The sequence below is a fragment of the Megalobrama amblycephala genome, linkage group LG23, assembly GCF_018812025.1.
Source record: "Megalobrama amblycephala isolate DHTTF-2021 linkage group LG23, ASM1881202v1, whole genome shotgun sequence".
In the NCBI taxonomy this organism is placed as follows: domain Eukaryota; kingdom Metazoa; phylum Chordata; class Actinopteri; order Cypriniformes; family Xenocyprididae; genus Megalobrama; species Megalobrama amblycephala.
In genome coordinates, this window is record NC_063066.1 from 20,738,986 (window position 1) to 20,761,140 (window position 22,155).

The window sequence follows — 22,155 nt, forward strand, 5'->3', positions numbered from 1 at the left end:
AATCAGTCCAAAAAAGAAACAAAAAAAAAGCCCTTTTTAAAGGACTCTTAAAGTGTTATCTTTCCCAAAAATGAAAATTATCCCATGATTTACTCACCCTCAAGCCATCCTAGCTGTATATGACTATCTTCTTTTATACGAACACAGTCTGAGATATATTTAAAAAATAGCCTTGCTCCTCCTTTATAATGGTTGTGAAGGGGGGCCAGATTTTGAAGCCAAAAAAAATGCATTCATCCATCATAAATATAATCCATACAGCTCCAGGGGGTAATAAAAGCCTTATGAAGTGAATCGATGTTTTTTTGTAAGACAAATATCAATATTTAAAACTTTAATTATAATTTGTTTCAGTTTCAGTACGGTCATCCGCCGGAAGCTAGTTATTTGGATTAATAAAGTTTTAAATATGGATATGTTTCTTAAAAAAATGCATCGCTTCGCTTCAAAAAGCCTTTATTAACCCCCTGGAGCCGTATGAATTATATTTATGATGGATGAATGCATTTTTTTTTTGGCTTCAAAATCTTGCCTCCCCTTCACAACCATTATAAAGCTTGGAGGAGCCAGGATATTTTTAAATATATCTCCGATTGTGTTTGTCTGAAAGACCTAGAATGGCTTGAGGGTGAGTAAATCATGGGATCGTTTTCATTTTTGGGTGAACTATCCCTTTAATGCTAAAATATGACTGTAAATGCAAAACAGGTACTATAATGCTATTAAAGATCATTTTCTTGATTATGTAACATACTGTACATTTGTATTTGACTAAACCTCACAAAAACATGTCCTGGGCATATTTCAAGACCTTTATTATTTTTTGAGCACATTTTAGCTGAAATTCCTAATTTTACTTTTGCATTTTTTTAAATTCTTTTTATTCTGATAAAATTCTCATCGCTGTAATGTAGTAAACATATTGCAATAGAGGTTTTACTTAAATCAAAATAAATGTGTTACACTGTCTTTAATATATTCTGATTTAAAAGTATTTGTACAATTTTATCCTTTTTTATTTTATTCTTCTAAAATTGGTGTATTTTTAGTGCAAAATAAAATGTACTGCAATACATTTTCATTTAAATCAGAATAAATTAATGGCAGTAACAATTTGCTTTACCATTTTTATAATAAATTATATTTTCACATTACAGTGATGAGAATGCGAAGTTATTATGATAATGAGAATTGGTTATTTACTTATTATCATCACAATATGTCAGAAAGCAAAAAAAAAAAAAAAAATCTTGATTTCCCTAAAATAGGCTTAATTTTCCTTTCAGTTTTTGATGAAGCATGTCCAGACATATTCTTGACAGGTTTTGTAACATTAATTTTCCCTTTACTGACAAACTAGAATCACATAATCCCTTTTGATTTCAAACCATTGCTGAGATACAGTAAATGATGCTTTAAACTCTCTGTCCATGACGGCAGCATGCCAAGCTTATGCAATACTGTGGCGTGGTCAAATTCATCAAACACGTTATTGTCCTCTCCCGGGTCTTCAGCCAGGAGGTACATTTCTCCCGCGTGGATGTCCGTCATATTAGGGAGACAGTGGAGCGGGTCAAAGCCCACCCATAAGGTGTACCGGTAGTCAGTGGAGCGAATTGAGTAACCCATGATGCGGATATCGGCGAGGTCGGGCAGGTCAGAGTTCTCCTGGATGGAGTCTGAGGGCCGAGGGTACTGGCTGAATGAGTAGGCTTCTCTGTTAAGGTCTCTTTCTGGGATGCGGATGAGATGGGCCAGGCTTGAGCCCTCAGTGCACAGCTCGATCTTAAAGGATGGCGAGGGGCAGTGGCGCAGAGGACGCAGTCCAGCCAGGTTCGACAGCGTGGGAAAAACATCCACCAGCTCCACCACGCTCTCAACTCCTTGACCTGTGAGAAGGACAAAAGCCTGATGTAAAACTATGATGGAAATGCTCACGAGATACAGCTGCATAGCATTATTCTGTTAAGATTACGAGAACCAATAATGCATCTGCACTGAAGAAAATTTGGTTTAGAAACTATTTTTACTCAAAAATTGCTGGTAAACTTCCTAAAGTTTTTTTCCCCCCATTCGTTTTTACCATAGGTATTTGAAAATAATCTTCAGTAAAGACTTTAAAGCCATGAACCAATTTAGCCAGTTTCAAGATGAATCACAGCTTTTTAAAAATTGGGGGAAAAAATGCGTACTTAATAAGGTAATGAATTACGTGTCCCACAAAGCTTTGCAACACAATTCAATCTGAAATTATGGTACAATAATAATAAAATAAAAATAAAACTATGCATATGAAATCAATGACTTATAAGCACTGATTATAAGCATAAAATACAATAAGTTTAAAAATTTTATAAATATGCACTACCATTCAAAAGTTTGGGGTTTGTAAATTTTGGGGGGTCTCTTATGCTCACCAAAATCAAATATGATCAATTTAATACAGTAAAATAGTAATATTGTATTAAAAAAAATTGCAGTTTAAAATAACTGTTTTCTATTTTAATATTTTTTAAAATGTTAATTTTTTCCCTGTGATGGCAAAGCTGATTTATTTTTTTTATTTTTATTTTTTTTGAAGCACAGATCGTTGCTCATTGAAGCCAATCACAGACATATCCGATGAGTGCATCAACACAATGGCGCTGCTCATCAGCGCTCAAAGCGTCACATTTTTAAAATTCACATGCACTGAGGAAAGTTACTTTTAAAAGTAATGCGTTTCAATATTGCATTACTCGCTAAAAAAAGTAACTAATTGTGTTACATTACTTTTGTGTTACTTTTTCTCACCTGGGCTGGGCTTGTTTGTTTGTTTTTTAACATAAAGAACAAAAGTTCTATTTTTGGCAAATGTAAAGGCATTTTCACACCAAGAATGAAAAGAATAAGCCTCAGTCTGAAGGAAAGGCAAATTCACACCTGTACAGTAGAGGGCGCAGCTTATACAAGGGCAGAACGTCTGGATGTGCACAGCTGAATCATCAGATTAGGTAAGCAAGCAAGGACAATAGCAAAAAATGGCAGATGGAGCAATAATAATTGACATGATTCATGATAACATGATATTTTTAGTGATATTTGTAAATTGTCTTTCTAAATGTTTCGTTAGCATGTTGCTAATGTACTGTTAAATGTGGTTAAAGTTACCATCGTTTCTTACTGTATTCACGGAGACAAGAGAGCCGTCGCTATTTTCATTTTTAAACACTTGCAGTCTGTATAATTCATAAACAACTTCATTCTTTATAAATTTCTCCAACAGTGTGTAATGTTAGCTTTAGCCACGGAGCACCATCAAACTCATTCAGAATCAAATGTAAACATCCAAATAAATACCACACTTACGCGATTAGACATGCTGCATGACGAACACTTTGTAAATATCCATTTTGAGGGTTATATTAGCTGTTTGAACTTTTTTTTATGTTGTTTAAGGCAAGCGCGAGCTATTGGGGCGTGGAGCACCAGATTTAAAGGGCCACACACCCTGAATCGGCTCATTTCTAATTATGCCCCAAAATAGGCAGTTAAAAAAATGAATTAAAAAAAAATCTATGGGGTATTTTGAGCTGAAACTTCACAGACACATTCAGGGGACACCTTAGACTTATATTACATCTTTTAAAAAAAAGTTCTAGGGCACCTTTAACATTTAATTATTGTAAGTTTGCGTAATATTCTATATAATTGCGTATAAGTTTTTATTTATTTTGAGGAATCTGTTTTTATGTTCACATTTAGTCTAGAACTACTACAATAACCATCATTGTTTACAAAGCACACACAACGCCTCGATTTACTCATGATTTCTCTCAACATATGGACAGAAGAGATGTCAGTCAATAAATGGGAAAAAACCTTGCCTTACATATTTAAAAAGGTAACTCAGACATTTTGTTGTAAATTTTAAAAGTAATGCATTACTTTACTCGTTACTTGAAAAAAGTAATCTGATTACTTAACTCACATTATAATGCCTTACTTGAAAGCAGTTGTGCCGCTTAATATTTTTGTGGGAACCTTTTTTGCCTTAATTCCTGTTTCTAACAGTCATTCTTCTGACTGGTGAATCACTGGAAATTGTGCAATTATCAGAATTATAATAAAGCTGAAATCACAATGGCAGTATATACTTTCGTATAAACTTCGGTACCAAGTCAGTACTGAAATTTTAAAAATGAGACGTTTTGAGCATATTCGAAAACACCTCTGATTGGCCACTGTGTTCACGTGCTCATCAGATATGTCTGTGATTGGCTTTAATGATCAACGCTTCAAAAACATTGTAAATGGTCATCAATGATGCTCCTCACCAAGCGTTTACACAGATACACACGGCAGCATTTGAAAGCAAGTGTCAGTCCGCTGATTGACACCTGCTTCCAAAGCTCCTGCTCCCGCTTTCAAATTCACATATTTCTGTGTGCTTTCAAACGCCACCTTGCATTGATCATTGTAGCCAATCACAGGCATATCTGATGAGCGTGTGAACACAATGGCCAATCAGAGGTGTTTACGAATCTGCTCAACAGCGCTCCAAGCGTCACATTTTTAAATTTCAGTACCGATTGGTACCGAAGACGGTACTTTTGACAACTCTAGTACAAACCACAATAAATAGCCAAAAGGCTCATAGCATGTCTGTCTTTAAACTTTATACATCATTGCTAAAACATTTCCATATGGAATAAATTAATATTGTTGTTTTTTTACTTATGGAACCCAAGTGCTGCCATAACATACACCATACAATTACAAATAAATGCATGAAATCCTCACACTGAATTTAGTCACTATTCTCTTAGGTGAAAGTCCCCAGCTCTGAAATTTCCATGAAATTTACTGACACGGTTACTGAATATAGCGCAGTTCATTAGAGCAACAACAAGCAACAATACAGAGCCTACTGTGAGAGCAATAACTCTCAGGACATATTAGCTTCTCTATGCTGTGGCATTATCATTACAGTCATTACTCCAGCTGCTTATGCTGGGTGTTTTCTAAAGATTGCCACAAATGTGCACTTGAGAGCTGAAAGCGAGACCCACCACCAGAAGCATGTGCTCGCAGTACACTCTCAGTAAAACCTTTACACGGCACACAAGCAAAAATAAGAATCAAAGCTCTAAATGGGCCGGTACTTTAGCCATAACATTGTTTCCAGAAAGTTGATATCACACGCTTGAGTGACTTCGGTTGGAGTCTAGTGAAGGATCCTGCGGTCTTTGCGTGTTGACAGCTGCTTTGAGTAACATTACCTTTGCCAAACTGCTCCCGTGTGCCCTGAAACACGTCGATGAAGGGGAACGTCTTCTCCCCAGGCCGAGAGAAAGGTGAGGTCACACCTGGCTTGTACACGATCAATGGCACTCGGGTGGCCACATCAAAGTTGCTGTATTTGGCCCACTCACCATGTTCTCCTAATGACCAACCTGAGAGAAAGAGAGAGAGAGAGAGAAAGAGGCAGAGAGTTAACCATGAGAAAACTACGCAGAGTCACGCAGAATGATCAGTTCAAACGGTCTTTGCTGGCAGTTTCTCTAATATAAGGCATAACATAATTGCGGCCTAATGAGTGAACTTTGAATTGATGTAGCAAATAGAGCGCAGAATTGTAATTTGAATTTAAGAAACTAAAATTAAAAGAGTCAAATTTCAAGAAATTGTTTTAATAACATGTTATCATTTCTAGAAACATTAGATATTGAAATAGCACCAATAATATAAAATATGTATTTAATTTATTTGGTAACACTTTACGATAAGGTTTCGAGTGTTAAAATTCGTTAACTTGATTAGTTAACATGAACTAAGAATGAAAAATATTTCTACAGCATTTATTTATCTTAGTTAATGTTAATCTTAACATTTACTAATACATTTTTTAAGATCAAAAATTGGATGTTAACATTAGTTAGAATAAACATGAACATTTTTATTAACTAACATTAACAAAGGTAAAGAAATACTGTAAAAATATATTTACTAATTGTTATTTCATGTTAGATAATGCATGTAACAATTGTTAACCAATAAGACCATAGTGTAAATATATATGTGTGTGTGTGTGTATATATATATATATATATATATATATATATATATATAATATATTTTTTTAAGAGGTTATCTGTTTTTGTTCATGTCAGGGAAATTATTATTATTGAAACTAAAACATAAACCATAAAAAACATTTGTGTCTTGACATATTTTACACAACATTTCTCATTTCCATTTAGTTTATATATATATATATATACACACAAAACAACAAAATTACAAAAACTTTAACTGAAATTAAAATGGAAATATAAACATATAATCTAATTCAAAATATTAATAAAAACTCTAATAGTATCTCAATGATACTAAATTTAACACAGCTTCATGTTGCCCATGTTGAATTTCTCTTGCTGTCATTTCAATTCTAATCCAGCATTCTGGGCCAATTTAAAGGGATAGTTCACCCAAAAATGAAAATTCTGTCATCATTAACTCCCCTCAAGTTGTTCCAAAAATTTCTTTGTTCTGCTGTACACAAATGAAGATATTTGGAAGAATGTTTGTAACCAAGCAGATCTCGCCCCCCATTGACTACCAGTAGTAGGAAAAAAAAAATACTATGGTAGTCAATGGGGGGCGAGATCTGCTTGGTTATAAACATTCTTCCAAATATCTTCATTTGTGTACAGCAGAACAAAGAAATTTATACAGGTTTGGAACAACTTGAGGGCAATTAAATGATGACAGAATTTTCATTTTTGGGTGAACTATCCCTTTAATACATTACTATTCATTATTTATTTACTTATTTACTATTTAATTCACTATTCATTAAAAATGATCTTATTAATATATTTAGAATTTTGCATTTGCACAACCCTGTATAAGAGCCACTTAATGCACTGCATGAATGTTTGCATTATGACGAGAAAAAACACACGTCAGCCATATGACAAACTAAACCGACAATTCAAAAAGCAATTTATGCTAAATGAAACAAAAACGTGACTGCATAATTTCTGAAAAGAACTTTTCAGGATGTGAATTCAGAATAATATGGAAGGCCACAGAACAGACTCTAAATCTGAGCATTAATATAAACCAAATGCTTCAATACTGCCACCTAATGGATGTACTATCAAATAACAGGCTGAATTGACAGAACTTTGTTCAACAAACCGTGATCGGAGCTAAACACCACTATAGTGTTCTTGGCGAGGCCGAAATCATCAAGGGCTTGCAGAATTTTTCCAACCTGAGCATCCACATATGACACTGAGGCAAAGTAGTGCTGTCGGATCTGCAGCTAAGAGACGAGGGGGAAAAAAACATCATGTTTGATTCTACAAGAACTGACACAGGCCTCAAATTAGCCATAACAAACCAAATGTAAATAATACACTGGTACAAAATCTCTTTCTGCATGGTACCTGAAAGTCTTTAGGAACGGGGCCATAAGGAAAGCTCAGATTTAACGCCTGAACATCTTCCCTCTTACGAATGTCAGTCCAGGGGTTGTAGGCCACATCAGGAAGTTTCTTAGGAACATCTGGGTCTGGAGCCAGCGTCATACTCTCAATAGGATAGAGCTTTAGGTACTCCTATAAAAATGCAATATTTCCCAGATTTACTGACTTAACAGCTGCTCATACAGTATGTCATATGCTTCACTAAAAATAAACACATACCCGTGGGATCCTGAAAGGAATATGAGGCTTATAGAAGCCAACAGCCAGGAAGAATGGATTTTGAGCGTCCTTCATAGAGTCCAGGAGTCGTACGGCCTCTGCTGTATTCTCCATGTCAGGAAGGGTTCCTAAAGGCATCTCGGACACATCCACGGGACACAGTAAATTACTGTGCAGTGTGCCGTCTTTATCTTTGCAAACCTAACAGATGAATATAATAAATAGGTAATTGCGACTTTTTATCTCACAATTCTGACTTTATTTCTATAGTGAGATATAAACTTGCAATTGTGCGTGGAGAAAAAAATCAAAGTCAGATCTGTGAGATTAAATAAAAACACTTTTTCATCTTTAATTTTTTATTCTGTGGTAGAAACAAGCTTTCATAGGACAAAACTAAATTGTACTTTACGAATCTAACTTACTTTTTGTCCTTTTCTTATGAAGCTAGCAAGTCGAATCATGCTCACGTGAACTTTTCAATTAGAAATTAAGTATTAACCATATTTTTGGTTTTTAACCATATTAAATGTTATATGTGGATAATTTTTTGATATGAAATATTTTACATTGAATGTGATCCACGCTTTAACTTAAAGTTCACCCAAAAATGAAAATTCTATCATCATTTACTCACCCTCATGTTGTTCCAAACCTGTATGAACTTCTTTCTTCTGTTGAACACAAAAGAAGATATTTTGAAAAATGTTGGTAACCAAACAGTTAATGGGCCCAAATGACTTCCAGGGCCAATCAACTGTTTGGTTCCCAATATTCTTTTGTGTTCAGCACAAGAAAGAACTTTATACAGGTTTGGAACAAACTGAAGGTAAGTAAAGAATTAAAGAATTTTAATTTTTTGGTGAACTATCCCTTTAAGTATAATGTCCAACAGCATTTTTAACTCTTTTCTTTTTTATTACATTCATTATTTTACTTTTTTTGTACATTGTATCTGAAGAAGCTCTCAAAGGATTATGTGACAGATTAACCAGCAGGTGTCAGAATTGTATAAAAGTGAGAGAAATCAGAGATTATAGAGTGGTTTAAGAATGGTTTTATAATGGTGAAAGGATGACTTAAAATTATTTAAGTTGTTAAATTATTATTATTATTATTATTATTATAAGACCATTTAACTTAATTAAAATAACTTGCAAATAATTTTTAATTTTTCCTCTCAATCAATTTTTTTTTTTTTTTTTAGAACATTCAGTTCTTGACACTTCAAATAAATCAAGTTGAATTAATTTAGCTGTACTTATATATATATTTATATATACAGTACAGTCCAAAAGTTTGGAACCACTAAGATTTTTAATGTTTTTAGAAGAAGTTTCGTCTGCTCACCAAGGCTACATTTATTTAATTAAAAATACAGTAAAAAACAGTAATATTGTGAAATATTACAATTTAAAATACCTGTTTTCTATTTGAATATATTTCACAAAGTAATTTATTCCTGTGATGGCAAAGCTGAATTTTCAGCATCATTACTCCAGTCTTCAGTGTCACATGATCCTTCAGAAATCATTCTAATATGCTGATCTGCTGCTCAAGAAACATTTAATGTGTACAATTGTACAAAATATTTGTGTACAATATTTTTTTTCAGGATTATTTGATGAATAGAAAGTTCAAAAGAACAGTGTTTATCTGAAATCTAATCTTTTGTAACATTATAAATGTCTTTACTGCCACTTTTGATGAATAAAAGTATTAATTTCTTTAATTTCTTTTCAAAAAAATAAAAATTCTTACTGACCCAAAACTTCAAACTGACCCAAATCATGCAAAAATGCAAATATATTTAGATTATTCTAACTCTTTTCCTTACAAATATAATACATTTGTATTCAAACTTCATAGGCCTGTATGGACTTTTGTGATTCCATTATGGTACAATGTTGCCTTGAGGCAACACACAGTTTTTTGTTATTTTCTCTAAAACAGTAGATGATATATAATGTAAAGTTCTTGAAAATACTTCTTTACTTGCCAGTGAAGGTGACTCGTATTTTTGTGGGTGATTAAATGGAAACAAATAAGTGAAAAATGCACTTTTCATTGGAGAAAATATGGAGCCATGTGACGTGCTGAAACAGGACACAAAATGGACCCCTGTGGGTCATGTTTTGGTCTTTTCTGCACTTTAATTGATTAGTATTAGAGTTATTCTGCCCTGAGATATGTTTGATCAATAAATTGGTGTCTTATTTAATTAAAAACAAACTAAAATAGACTATGTTGCCTGAAGGCAACACCGTACCATAGAGGGATATACACACACACACATATATATATATATATATATATATATATATATATATATATATATATATATATAAGCAGGACAGCATAGGTTTGAAAGCACAGACATTGAGGAAGTGTGTACACATATCCACACTAACTCACACACTGACCTTCCTCTTTTCATATTTAAAAGAGGGTGGATGATACGGCGGTACAGACCAGCTGTACGGGTAATCATCCGAGTGGTTGGAGGCAATGCCTTGAAGACAAGCACGTAAAAGAGAAACATTATTAGTTTAAACATCAAACCAGACAGTTAAAACATGAAAGGGTTATAGGGCAAATCTCATCAAAAAAGAAATGCCAAAATGAAAAAGGAAAAAAAAAAAGTTATATTTGGCATAGTTTTCAGGAGTTTGTGCATTGTGACATCATGTGGTCTAGTTACCAGGATGAAAGACTTTGCCCACTGAAAAGGTACTGTATCCATTAGACTTGAAGTATTGAGGGAGTGTAGTGTAGTTTCCCGCATGAACCCTCCAGTATGAGTTGAAGTCATACAGCTTTGTGGTGTCTGGTCTTCGACTTGTTAGGAAAGACACCCTACTAGGTCCACAAACAGCTTGCTTTAAAAGAACATGATAATAGCAATGTGCGCCTGTAACTTAAATGTACTCTACTATCAAATATTACATGTTTATGGTTTTCATGACCAATATTACAACACATACCTGTGCATAGGCGTTATAAAACACTGTGCTCACAGATGCTAGCTGATCAATGTTTGGTGATTTGACCACTGGATCAGAGTAGCAGCCTAAAGTTGGTCTTAAATCAGCAAGTAAGTACAAAATGTTGAACTGTTTGCTGTCTATTGCAAAAACATCTCGCTCCAAAACGTGTAAAATCAAAACAAACAACCACATCGGAGTATTTACAAACATTATGTTAATATATAGACCTGTGTGTGTGTGTGTGTGTATATATATATATATATATATATATATATATATATATATATATATATATATATATATATATATAACACGATATAGTTTAAATTCACTACTACACTATCTTTATTTTGTGCTGTCACATGTCCAGCTACTTCCAGTGTTTTGCTTCATAGACTGGCTGTGATGAATGGGACTGGCCTTAAAGGCACAGTACACGATTTTCCTTTTGCCCCACCCAACTGAAAAACAGAGAAACAGAAAGAGAAACCAGTTCAACTACGATCATAAGTTCACAGCATTTTGACTTGACAACAGTTTCGAGTCATCATCATGGGTAAGATGAACAGTATTCAATGTTAAATAATACCTTACTTAATATGATACTGTGATAGTAACGTTATAGCCTGAATGTTCTGTTTTTAAATAATTATTTATTGACTTTTTAAAGGCCCTCAGACGATACTTGTGTATTTTCTAGCATGCATTTATGGAGACGTCATGAAAATAGACACCACGGGTGCATCAGAGGCGACAGCAAAACAGGACAATTTAACCATAAAGGGTATGACTCAGGGGCGTAGGAGCGATTTTGAACCTGGGGGGGACAGTAAATGCCAGGGGGTTCGGGGGAAATTCCCGGATTTCTCTCTCTCTCTCTCTCTCTCTCGCTCTCTCTCTCCCTATATATATATATAATATATAATATATATATATATATATATATATATATATATATATATGTGCTAATTTCTAATGACTTTTGGGAACGGATTGCAGTGTTTCCCACAGGATTTTGTGAGACTGTGGTGGGTGGACATCGGTTCCTCTAGGGGGGTCCGGGGGCATCCCTCCCCGGAGGAAAATTTTGTACATTTTAAATTTAAATGCATAAATCTGGTGTATTCTGAGAGCAAAATTATGTGACTAGATCAATAAAGAAATTTGTTCTCTTGTAAACAATTTTGTGCTCTAAAAGTAATTTATTTATTGGTGATGGTAGGGCACATTAGTCATGTACACAACATATAGTAGGCTAAATGATAGTTCATAAGTGGTCAACATGTAGAGTACACATTTAAACCATTAAAAATATGTAGCAAAAGAGGTTAAATTTGTTGAATTAATTTATTAGTGGGAGCCTGTATCTTTGATTTGTTAACCAATCCAGAATGCACTAAACACACCATCTCATTATAGAGAAAAATAACAAATGAATAAAAATATATTCATAAGCTGACCAATAAATAAATAAGTAAACTAGGCGAGTATATAATTCAGCAGCAAAAATTATTCTAGCCTAAAAACTTTGCACAGTAATTTTATAAATCCAAATGTTAATAAAAAGTTTAAAATTACTATTTGTATTATGAAATGAAAAAACGATTTATATTAGATTTATATGTAAATAATTATATGTATTTATATTAATGTAACATTAAAAGACGCTTATTTTAAATGTATTGTGCAGCTTTTTAATGGGGCAACAAGCTATAGATACGACAGAACAAAATAGGCTATTAATAATCTTTCAGTGTGCAAAACCATGATAATATGAAAAGCTTCAAAACAACAGCAAAAAACCGCTAATGCACATCCCGGGTGCAGAATGATGCGCTTGAAGCAATATTGAGTCAGAGTGCGCAGTTGTGCTGCGCATTGAAAAGTTCACGGTACAAAGAGAATCCCTGTGTACATTTGACTGTATCTAACAGTTTATTAATCATGTGTTTCTTTCATTTTTAAATTCCAGTTATTGTGCGTGTGACACGAATTCATAGTCCTTGTGTTGTGCGATCTAACAGACATCCTGTAGCCAGTATGATGACATCGTTCAGAAACAGCAATAAACTCCAGCAAGATAAAGTCATTTTATGCAAATCCACAGCTCTTTATCTACATATCAAGTATTATAATGGGAATATATCATATTGGAGAGTTGTACCGTGCTGACTGTCGTTACCGAACGCGACGCGCTGTTTAAATGCTGAATGATTGACAGCTGCAGCGGAGGGAAGAAGAGTTTCTGACCGTGAACTTATCGATTTATATTTCTTCTGTCCCTCACATGAAGTTATGGAATGGCTTCAGATGACTTTGAATATAGTGCACGAAAACTTAATGGGTGCTAGTCTACTTTGCTCTATGTCTCCCACTTTTGCCATATAAAAGAGCGCAATTATCAGACGGTAATTTATATATCGCGACAAACCTAATTTCCGTTTCATTCTGAGACTGTGGCTAGTCAATGTTTGGGAAACACTGGATTGTACTACTTTGTTTGTAGGAGGGTATATGAAGTGACAGACTGGGTAGATTATAAAAACAGAGAGAAGCAATCTAATATAACTACAACCAAATGACTACATACTATGAACTGTATAAAAACATACTTTATTTAATAAAGAACAAATAAATAAAAGCAGACCATTTAGAAGATGATCGGGCTGGGACAGAGCCTTGTGATAAAGAGGTGGGAGAGAGGCTGAGGCAGATCCAGCTGATGAATTCCAGCCCCAAAACTGTTCAAAAACCGCCAAAATGCACACAAACCCACCAAAAGTATGTATTTATTTCAGTATTTTTACTTCCACGTTTTTCTTTCCTACTATGTTACGGTTGGTTACATTTACATACAAGAAATTAAACACTGGCTGCCGAAGCCTACATAAAATAAACTGTTTTATTTGCATTAGCGCCACCTTTTGGACTGGAGTGTTGCCCTCCTAATAAATAAATGACGACATCAAAACCTTACGGCGAAATTACAATATCCTCCACACACTCGTTTATAAGGCGGCCTCCTGTATCTTTGCTAGTCGATTTTATTTCATCCAGTGACATGATGGGTTTTAACTTCATTCAGGAGATTTTGGGTAACTGCACAACTGACAGACTTTGAGTGCACCGCCAACGGTGCGTGTGTGTGTGTGTGTGTGTGTGTGTGACCATAGCGACAAAACGACCAACTTTCGGAACCTGCACTTAAGCCTATAATTTCGTTTTTAAAAATTTAATTATGCATTTAAAAGTTGCAGAATGGATTAATTTGGAGACTCTGAAATCGGCAGAGATAGGCAGGCAATGCAAAACAAAATCTGACATTGGGAAATAGTGAGGGGGACAAAACTTAGATTTTGAAATGTATAACGTATAATGGCTCCTACGCCCCAGGTATGACTGCTTATCTGCTGTGTTCATTTCCAGTAACCAAACTTATATATATATTTCTATTTTAATATACTTTAAAATACAATTTATTCCTGTGATCAAAGCTGCATTGTCAGCATCATTACTCCAGTCTTCAGTGTCACATGATCATTCAGCAATCATTGTAATATGCTGATTTATTATCAATGTTGGAAACAGTTGTGCTGCTTAATATTATTTTATTACCTGTGATACTATTTCAGGATTCTTTGATGAATAAAAAGTTAAAAAAAATATTGGCATTTGTACATCTTTTGTAACAATATATACTACCATTCAAGAGTTTGGGGTCAGTAATTTTTTTTTCTTTCATTTTTTTGAAAGAAATTAATACTTTTATTCAGCACGGATGTGTTAAATTGATAAAAAGTGAGAGTAAAGATTTATATTGTTAGAAAAGATTTATATTTTGAATAAATGCTGTTCTTTTTAACCTTTTATTCATCAATGAATCCTGAAAAAAGTATCACAGGTTCCAAAAAAATATTAAGCAACACAACTGTTTTCAACATTAATAATAACTGAGTATCAAATCAGCATATTACAATGATTTCTGAAGGATCATGTGACACTGAAGACTGGAGTAATGATGCTGAAAATTCAGCTTTGCATCACAGAAATAAATTATATTTTAAAGTATATCAAAATAGAAAACCATAGTTTTAAATTGAAATAACATTTCACAATATTATGTTTTTTCTGTATTTATTATGAAATAAATGCAGCCTTAATGAGCATAAGAGACTTTGTTCAAAAACATTAAAAATAGTAATGTTTCCAAACTATATATATATATATATATATATATATATATATATATATATATATATAGTTTGGAAACGTTACTATATATATATATATATATATATATATATATATATATATATATATATATATGCACTACATTGCATCTTATATTAACTATGATTTATTCTTTTCAAAGGTGTTGAAGCCTCCAAAAAATTGGCTGAGCATGATCTGGCCCGGATGGAGAAATACAAAAGTATAATCATTAAAGTTGGCAGAGCAAAGCAGATGGATCCAGCTGTGATTGCTGCCATCATTTCTAGAGAGTCCAGAGCCGGAGCCGCTCTGAAGGATGGGTGGGGCGACCATGGCAATGCCTTTGGCCTCATGCAGGTTGGTTAGAGGAATAGTCTATCTGGGGAAAAAAAAAAAAAAAAGGATAGGGAGATCTTATGAGGGATACAACGGTATGTAAGTGCACATAAGATGACATTTAGGGTGTTTAAACTAAATCTGAATTTTAAATGGATATACTAATCAGAGATAATACATGCAAAGAATTAAGAAACAATGTTATATATTGTTTTGTGTTACGTAACCTGAGCATTCTTTGGCCTTTTTGTAGACAGTAGAAAATGTTAGGATAGTTGGGAGGGATTGGGAAATTACACAATATAAATAAACCGCATGAATGCAACATGTCAATGCGTGTACATAGTTTGTCAAACCATGTCTCCACCAAATGAGCAAATCTGAAGACTTGGGTTACATAAAAAGAAGATGTAGTTCTTTTTTTTTTTTTTTCAATTATTGTGTCAACTTGATTTTCCCAACTTCCCTTTTCAAAACACCAGTTCCCCTGCAATGCTTCCTTAATAGTCACAGGTTGATCCAACGTATTAATCTGTAACATAATTATGTGTTCTCTTCATTACTGATGATGTTTTTTGGGGGGGTTTTTTTCTTCTTTTTTTTCTAGGTTGACAAACGCTATCACACTCCAGTAGGTGCATGGGACAGTGAGCAGCATGTCACACAAGGAACTGAGATACTCATTAGCTCCATTAAAGAAATTAAAGCAAAGTTTCCCCAGTGGACTCAAGAGCAATGCTTTAAAGGTAGGGTTTTAGTATACAGTCAGAGACCATAAATGAACTCTTTCTGTATTTAAGATTTTTTTATTGATTGATTAATTGGATTAGAACATTTAGAACATTTCACAAAGTTCATAGAAGTAATATTACCTTTTCAGAGCATAATATGTGATCACCTAGTTAGATTAAGTGAGTGTTTCTTGTCTCATTTATAATGTCTGTTCCAGGGGGAATATCAGCCTACAACGCAGGTGTGAAGAACGTCCGTACATACGAGCGCATGGACGTGGGCACTACAGGTGGCGATTACTCCAATGATGTTGTGGCCCGAGCCCAGTGGTACAAAAGCAAGGGTTACTGAAGAACAGCTGTTATAATCTTTTTTATTCACTCTAAACATTATACACTATTCTGTGCTGTTTTGTAATTTTGAGATAAAATAAAACTCATTTATTTACTCAAATCATGTGTCTTACATATAACACATTAATCTAATGAATAGTCTTTAATTTTAGCTGCTTTATTTATTTTCATTTACTTCTCAATTAGCCCTATTATTTTTCTGGTCTAAACATACACTCTAAAATATAGCACTAAAAGTGGTTCTCGGCTCGTAATCATAGGGGAACCACTTTTGGTGCTATGTAGCACCATATTTCTAAAGGTGCTCTACAGCACCTTTGTCAAATGGTGCTATGTAGAACCCATAAGAGGTGCCATATCGCAATTTCTTCGACAAAAATGGTGCTAAACAGCACCAACAGTGGTTCTTTGGCTCGTAAAGAACCTTTAAAGGGTCTTAACAGGTTCTTTGAACAGCACCTTAACCACCCCAAAGAACCAGTGAAGAAACACAAAGTGGTTCCCCTATGATTACGAGCCAAAGAACCACTTTTAGTACTATATAGAACCATGTTTTTAGAGTGTACAAGGGCAAAAGTAACTTTAAAGCACAAAACCCATCAGATTTGGAAGGATGGTCCCATGATTCATTTATGATCTGAATCCATCAGAGCTCCTGAATTAAATCATATATAGTTTATACTTAAAGCTGTCTATTTTTGTCTATTTATCAATAGAAAATACTGTATTCATAATTGCAGTATTATACAATATAAACATTCAGATCCATACAGATATGTTACGAAATGTTTGTAATGGAGTTGCCTCGTATAAATAAATAGAAAATAAATACATCAAATAAAATATTAGGCAAGGAAACAAAAGTTTATGCAATATTTAGTTTGACCTCCTGAGGTTGACAATGGTTTTCTCAAGTTCAATCACCTACCCTTTACTGACACTTTGCTAAAAAAACTAAATAATAATAAAACTTGGAAAGTGCTAGAGGACAGCTACCAAATTTGATACATTTCTAATGGGGCCTATAACTAAAAAATCCATTTGATCAAGGAAGATGAAATTTGGCATGCTTTAATACTGGTACATGCATTAATATTTCCAGGAAAAAAAAACTTTTCCCACAAACTTTTATTTCTCTTCACTTCATTCTCCTGCCTGCACCAGCAAAGTTAGGGATTCCACTTGTCAAGTGGCTAAACCTTTTTGAGATGAATTAAGCCTCCACCTGATAAAATGATTCACTGTGTTTGGGTGTGCTCTAATGATAAGACTGATTTAAAAAAAAAAAAAAAAAAAAAAAGTATTTTTAACTTTGCAACATTCACAGTTGCAAATTTTGCAACCTTGCATTTCTCCACACCTCAGTGAAAGAACATCTGAGAAAAAAAGAGAAACCACTCCCTTTGAGATCGTATATAATCACATCCCGCAGCGATCTGATTTAGTGTCAAAACACATCAAACTCAGTGATTTGCTCTCAAACAGCAGTTCTAAGTCATGGGTAAGTTCAAAAATATCAGCTGCTGATTATTTTTATATGATATTGTCTGAATTATGAGGAAACTTTTGTGACTGTGTAGCATTGCATAAATGTGCTGCATATACAGTACAGTCCAAAAGTTTGGAACCACTAAGATTTGTAATGTTTTTAAAAGAAGTTTCGTCTGCTCACCAAGGCTACATTTATTTAATTAAAAATACAGTAAAAAACAGTAATATTGTGAAATATTATTACAATTTAAAATAACTGTTTTCTATTTAAATATATTTGACAAAGTAATTTATTCCTGTGATGCAAAGCTGAATTTTCAGCATCGTCAGTGTCACATGATCCTTCAGAAATCATTCTAATATGCTGATTTGCTGCTCAATAAACATTTATGATTATTTTCAATGTTGAAAACAGTTGTATACTTTTTTTTTCAGGATTCCTTGATGAATAGAAAGTTCAAAAGAACAGCATTTATCTGAAATACAAAGCTTCTCTAGCATTATACACTACCGTTCAAAAGTTTGGGGTCAGTAAGAATTTTTATTTTTATTTTTTTGAAAAGAAATTAAAGAAATTAATACTTTTATTCAGCAAGGATGCATTAAATCAATCAAACGTGGCAGTAAAGACATTTATAATGTTACAAAAGATTAGATTTCAGATAAACACTGTTCTTTTGAACTTTATATTCATCAAATAATCCTGAAAAAAAATATTGTACACAAATATTTTGTACAATTGTACACATTAAATGTTTCTTGAGCAGCAGATCAGCATATTAGAATGATTTCTGAAGGATCATGTGACACTGAAGACTGGAGTAATGATGCTGAAAATTCAGCTTTGCCATCACAGGAATAAATTACTTTGTGAAATATATTCAAATAGAAAACAGTTATTTTAAATTGTAATAATATTTCACAATATTACTGTTTTTACTGTATTTTTAATTAAATAAATGTAGCCTTGGTGAGCAGACGAAACTTCTTTCAAAAACATTAAAAATCTTAGTGGTTCCAAACTTTTGGACTGCACTGTATATAATAATTATTTAATGATTGAAAGGGCTTCAGGTGATATTTTCCATGTTGTTTCTAGCAAACATTTATGGAGACATCATGAAAATAGACACCACCGGTGCATCAGAGAAGACAGCAAAACAAGACAAATTAACCATAAAGGGTGAGAAGAATGCATACAACTCACATCTGACTTTTGCCAAATAAACAGCTCTACATTACAGTTTATATAAACATTGATTTAAACTTGTTATAGGGGTTGAAGCCTCCAAAAAATTGGCTGAGCATGATCTGGCCCGGATGGAGAAATACAAGAGTATAATCATTAAAGTTGGAAAAGCAAAGAAGATAGAGCCGGCTGTGATTGCTGCCATCATTTCTAGAGAGTCCAGAGCCGGAGCCGCTCTGAAGGATGGGTGGGGCGACCGTGGCAATGGCTTTGGCCTCATGCAGGTTAGATCTAGTCTGTTTTGAAATATAATAATAATATGAGTCATATGAGCACAATCTAAATTAATTAAAACATTTTGACATCAGCAAGGAAACGGTGCAAATAATAAGCAGAACTTTAATTGTTCTCTTTTTTGATGGTGTTTCTTTCAGGTTGACAAACGCCATCACACTCCAGTAGGTGCATGGGACAGTGAGCAGCATATCACACAAGGAACTGAGATACTCATTGGCTCCATTAAAGAAATTAAAGCAAAGTTTCCCCAGTGGACTCAAGAGCAATGCTTTAAAGGTAGGCTATACTCTAAGAGATAAATAAACATAAATGCATTATAGCATATATTATATTAATGTCTGTTCCAGGGGGAATATCAGCCTACAATGCTGGTGTGAAGAACGTCCGTACATACGAACACATGGACGTGGGCACCACAGGAGATGATTACGCCAATGACGTTGTGGCCCGAGCCCAGTGGTTCAACAGCAAGGGTTACTGAAGAAAATCAGTTATGAACCTGTAAAACCCTTATATTTGTGTAATGAGCACAACAATTCGCTATGATAAGTCTTCATTTTAATATTAAGTCTAATTAGAATGCTAATATAGGCTATATGTTAAGAGTTTGGGCCGTTTTCAAAATGAGTACATTTGCTGTGATGAAATAAAAGTCATTTATTTACTCAAATCATGTGTTTATTATTTACCACAACAGTGTTATGAACAGTCTTTCTAAAGCCACACCTCATATTCTTGCTTCTGGAAGTAGCTGCAAACACACAGCTTGTTGTTCTCACCGACAGATGGCGATATTGAGCCTCATCCTGCACTCATACACAACACTAGAATGTCATTCGTAAAAAAATCTCTGTTTCGCTTGTTTAAGGATGACCAGATATCTCTAGGATTTCTTCGCTTCGTAAGTATATGTCTACGTTAAAGCAATAATAAGAGAATTTGGTTTTATTGAGGCTTTCTGTCGGTTTTGAGCTCACTACGCTGGACAAAGCGGTTGTTTGGGAAGTTTGGGAAGCAAACATCTCCATCACTTTCCGCTAGTGCAGTGAATGTTAAGCGAACTTTTTTTGGTGAGTTACAACCAGCGACGTGTTATCTTCTTCAGTTGTTTATGATAGAATCGCATTTTGAATAACAGTTAGTCAGTGTAATGTCTGGTGTAAAACAGGATAACTTGCTCTAATATTGGTGCTCTAATAATTTAAATATTCAATGCAGTGAGCTGTCATAGTCTTGCGACATTTTGACTTGTTTGCCTTTTTCTCAGTAATATATGCAATAACATAGAAATTTCGATATTGTATCCTATGAGTAAGTTATCTTTTTTAGTTATTTTTTTTACGCTATAGTTCAAGTCATGTACAGTAATCTTTGTTTACGAATTTTTAAAAACCTTTAGAGAGACACAAAATTACTATCCAGTAAGATATTTTTGATTGGTTTAAATTTTTCTATTGGAGTATTTTCGCTTCTAGGGCTATATAAGAAATTCACGTAATGGATAGTGTTTTTAGGCTGGTATCCATACAGTCAATATAGGCATGAAATTTCAAGCAGTTTCAGTTTAGAGTCCATAGGTGTGACGTTGTAATTGATCATAAAATACTTAAATTGACTGTTTGCAAATTCGACTATATTTTTATGACCTCATATTAAAGGATTAGGTCACTTCAGATTCAAAATTTCCTGATAATTTATTCACCCCCATGTCATCCAAGATGTTTCTTTCTTCATTTGAAAAGAAATTGTGGTTTTTGAGGAAAACATTCTAGGATTTTTCTCCATATAGTGGACTTCAAAGGCTACCAACGGGTTGAAGGTCCAAATTACAGTTTCAATGCAGCTTCAAAGGGTTCTACACGATCCCAGCTGAGGAATAAGGGTCTTATCTAGTGAAACAATCGGTCATTTATTAAAAAAGAATTAAAATTTATATACTTTTTAACCACAAATGCTCATCTTGCACTAGCTGTACGATGCGCCATTATGTAATCACGTCGGAAAGGTCACACGTGACGTAGGTGGAAGTACCAAACAAGTGTTTACAAAGCGAACAAACGGTCAAACGGTCTTTACAAAAAAAAGGTAAAACAACGATGTCAGACGATTTTGAATGAGATGAGTTTTTGCCCTACCGCGGCACTTCTGCCTATGTCACACGTGACTTTTTCACATCGCAGAGCAGTGCAAGACAAACATTTGTGGTTAAAAAGTATATAAATTTTAAATAATTTTTTACAAAATGACCTATCGTTTCACTAGATAAGACCCTTATTCCTTGTCTGGGGTCGTGTAGAGTCCTTTGAAGCTGCATTGAAACTGCAAATTGGACCTTCAACTCATTGGTTGCCATTGACGTCAACTATATGGAGAAAAATCATTGAATGTTTTCTCTCATAAACCATAATTTCTTTTCGACTGAAGAAAGAAAGACATAAATGTATTGGATGACATGTGGGTGAGTAAATTATCAGGAAATTTTAATTCGGAAGTGAACTAATCCTTTGAACTAATCAAAAAAAATTATGTATCACATTGCAAGGCTATACAAAATGAACTAGTGAAGATATAAAGGTGGTTTAAAGGGTGGATATTTTGTAAAGAAATGGCAGTTACAGGTCCTAAAATATACACAAATCTTACATGGAAGCTTGTTTCTGCCATGGAATAAAGATTTTAAAAAAGATAACTGCGACTTTTTATCTCACAATTCAGACATTTTTCCCCCATTCTGAGGTTATACATCAAAATTTGTAATGTTTTTTTTTTCTTTTTTTCAGAATTGCGAGATATCAACTCTCTTAATTGTGAGAAACAAAGTCAGAATGGCAAGTTGCAACTTTTTTCTCTTGCAATTGCGAGTT

General features: G+C 33.9%; 4 protein-coding genes across 9 annotated transcripts in view; 3 read left to right on the forward strand and 1 right to left on the reverse strand.

Annotated features, from left to right (window-relative positions):
• Window positions 1-558: 558 nt before the first annotated feature.
• ids (iduronate 2-sulfatase) lies at window positions 559-10,814 on the reverse strand. 2 transcript variants are annotated; one of them, XM_048176748.1, is made up of 8 exons: window positions 10,679-10,814; window positions 10,396-10,550; window positions 10,118-10,206; window positions 7,695-7,895; window positions 7,437-7,607; window positions 7,186-7,312; window positions 5,262-5,435; window positions 559-1,889 (listed from the first exon to the last, which is right to left on the reverse strand). In XM_048176748.1, the coding sequence occupies exons 1-8, from the start codon at window positions 10,684-10,686 to the stop codon at window positions 1,363-1,365; spliced, it is 1,452 nt and encodes a 483-aa protein (XP_048032705.1). In that variant the 5' UTR covers window positions 10,687-10,814; the 3' UTR covers window positions 559-1,362. The 2 variants fall into 2 exon arrangements, with proteins under 2 accessions (XP_048032705.1, XP_048032704.1); XM_048176747.1 differs by having other exon boundaries at window positions 10,396-10,553.
• A 267-nt stretch (window positions 10,815-11,081) lies between these two features.
• Window positions 11,082-16,414, forward strand: LOC125259243 (lysozyme g-like). Of its 3 annotated transcripts, none has more exons than XM_048176750.1 (5): window positions 11,082-11,237; window positions 11,352-11,465; window positions 15,054-15,250; window positions 15,837-15,975; window positions 16,179-16,414. In XM_048176750.1, exons 1-5 carry the CDS (start codon window positions 11,234-11,236, stop codon window positions 16,310-16,312), a joined length of 588 nt encoding a protein of 195 aa, XP_048032707.1. In that variant the 5' UTR covers window positions 11,082-11,233; the 3' UTR covers window positions 16,313-16,414. The 3 variants fall into 3 exon arrangements, with proteins under 3 accessions (XP_048032707.1, XP_048032709.1, XP_048032706.1); XM_048176752.1 differs by having other exon boundaries at window positions 11,382-11,465; XM_048176749.1 differs by lacking the exons at window positions 11,082-11,237; window positions 11,352-11,465 and adding an exon at window positions 13,639-13,776.
• Window positions 16,415-17,664: 1,250 nt separating this feature from the next.
• On the forward strand, window positions 17,665-19,961 carry LOC125259244 (lysozyme g-like). Its single transcript, XM_048176753.1, has 5 exons — window positions 17,665-17,815; window positions 18,905-18,988; window positions 19,082-19,278; window positions 19,429-19,567; window positions 19,639-19,961. The coding sequence occupies exons 1-5, from the start codon at window positions 17,812-17,814 to the stop codon at window positions 19,770-19,772; spliced, it is 558 nt and encodes a 185-aa protein (XP_048032710.1). The 5' UTR covers window positions 17,665-17,811; the 3' UTR covers window positions 19,773-19,961.
• A 98-nt stretch (window positions 19,962-20,059) lies between these two features.
• zgc:66433 (uncharacterized protein LOC321250 homolog) overlaps window positions 20,060-22,155 on the forward strand; it is a 55,475-nt gene continuing 53,379 nt past the window's right edge. Inside the window, exon 1 of one of the 3 annotated variants that reach the window (XM_048176745.1) lies at window positions 20,060-20,192. The gene's annotated coding sequence lies outside the window, so the exon portion shown is untranslated. Of the gene's footprint in view, window positions 20,193-20,215; window positions 20,362-22,155 lie in introns of those variants that run through there. The other 2 variants (XM_048176740.1, XM_048176746.1) reach the window with 2 other exon arrangements.

Excerpts from the sequence above, each read along its gene's own strand:
- ids (XM_048176747.1), bottom strand. Across the intron at positions 10,207-10,395 it reads GGGCAAAGTCTTTCATCCTG|GCATTGCCTCCAACCACTCG; the intron begins GTAACTAGACCA and ends CTTGTCTTCAAG. Across the intron at positions 7,896-10,117 it reads TTAAATATGAAAAGAGGAAG|GTTTGCAAAGATAAAGACGG; the intron begins GTCAGTGTGTGA and ends TTCATCTGTTAG.
- LOC125259243 (XM_048176750.1), top strand. Across the intron at positions 11,466-15,053 it reads GGACAATTTAACCATAAAGG|GTGTTGAAGCCTCCAAAAAA; the intron begins GTATGACTCAGG and ends TTCTTTTCAAAG. Across the intron at positions 15,976-16,178 it reads TCAAGAGCAATGCTTTAAAG|GGGGAATATCAGCCTACAAC; the intron begins GTAGGGTTTTAG and ends TGTCTGTTCCAG.
- LOC125259244 (XM_048176753.1), top strand. Across the intron at positions 19,279-19,428 it reads ATGGCTTTGGCCTCATGCAG|GTTGACAAACGCCATCACAC; the intron begins GTTAGATCTAGT and ends TGTTTCTTTCAG. Across the intron at positions 19,568-19,638 it reads TCAAGAGCAATGCTTTAAAG|GGGGAATATCAGCCTACAAT; the intron begins GTAGGCTATACT and ends TGTCTGTTCCAG.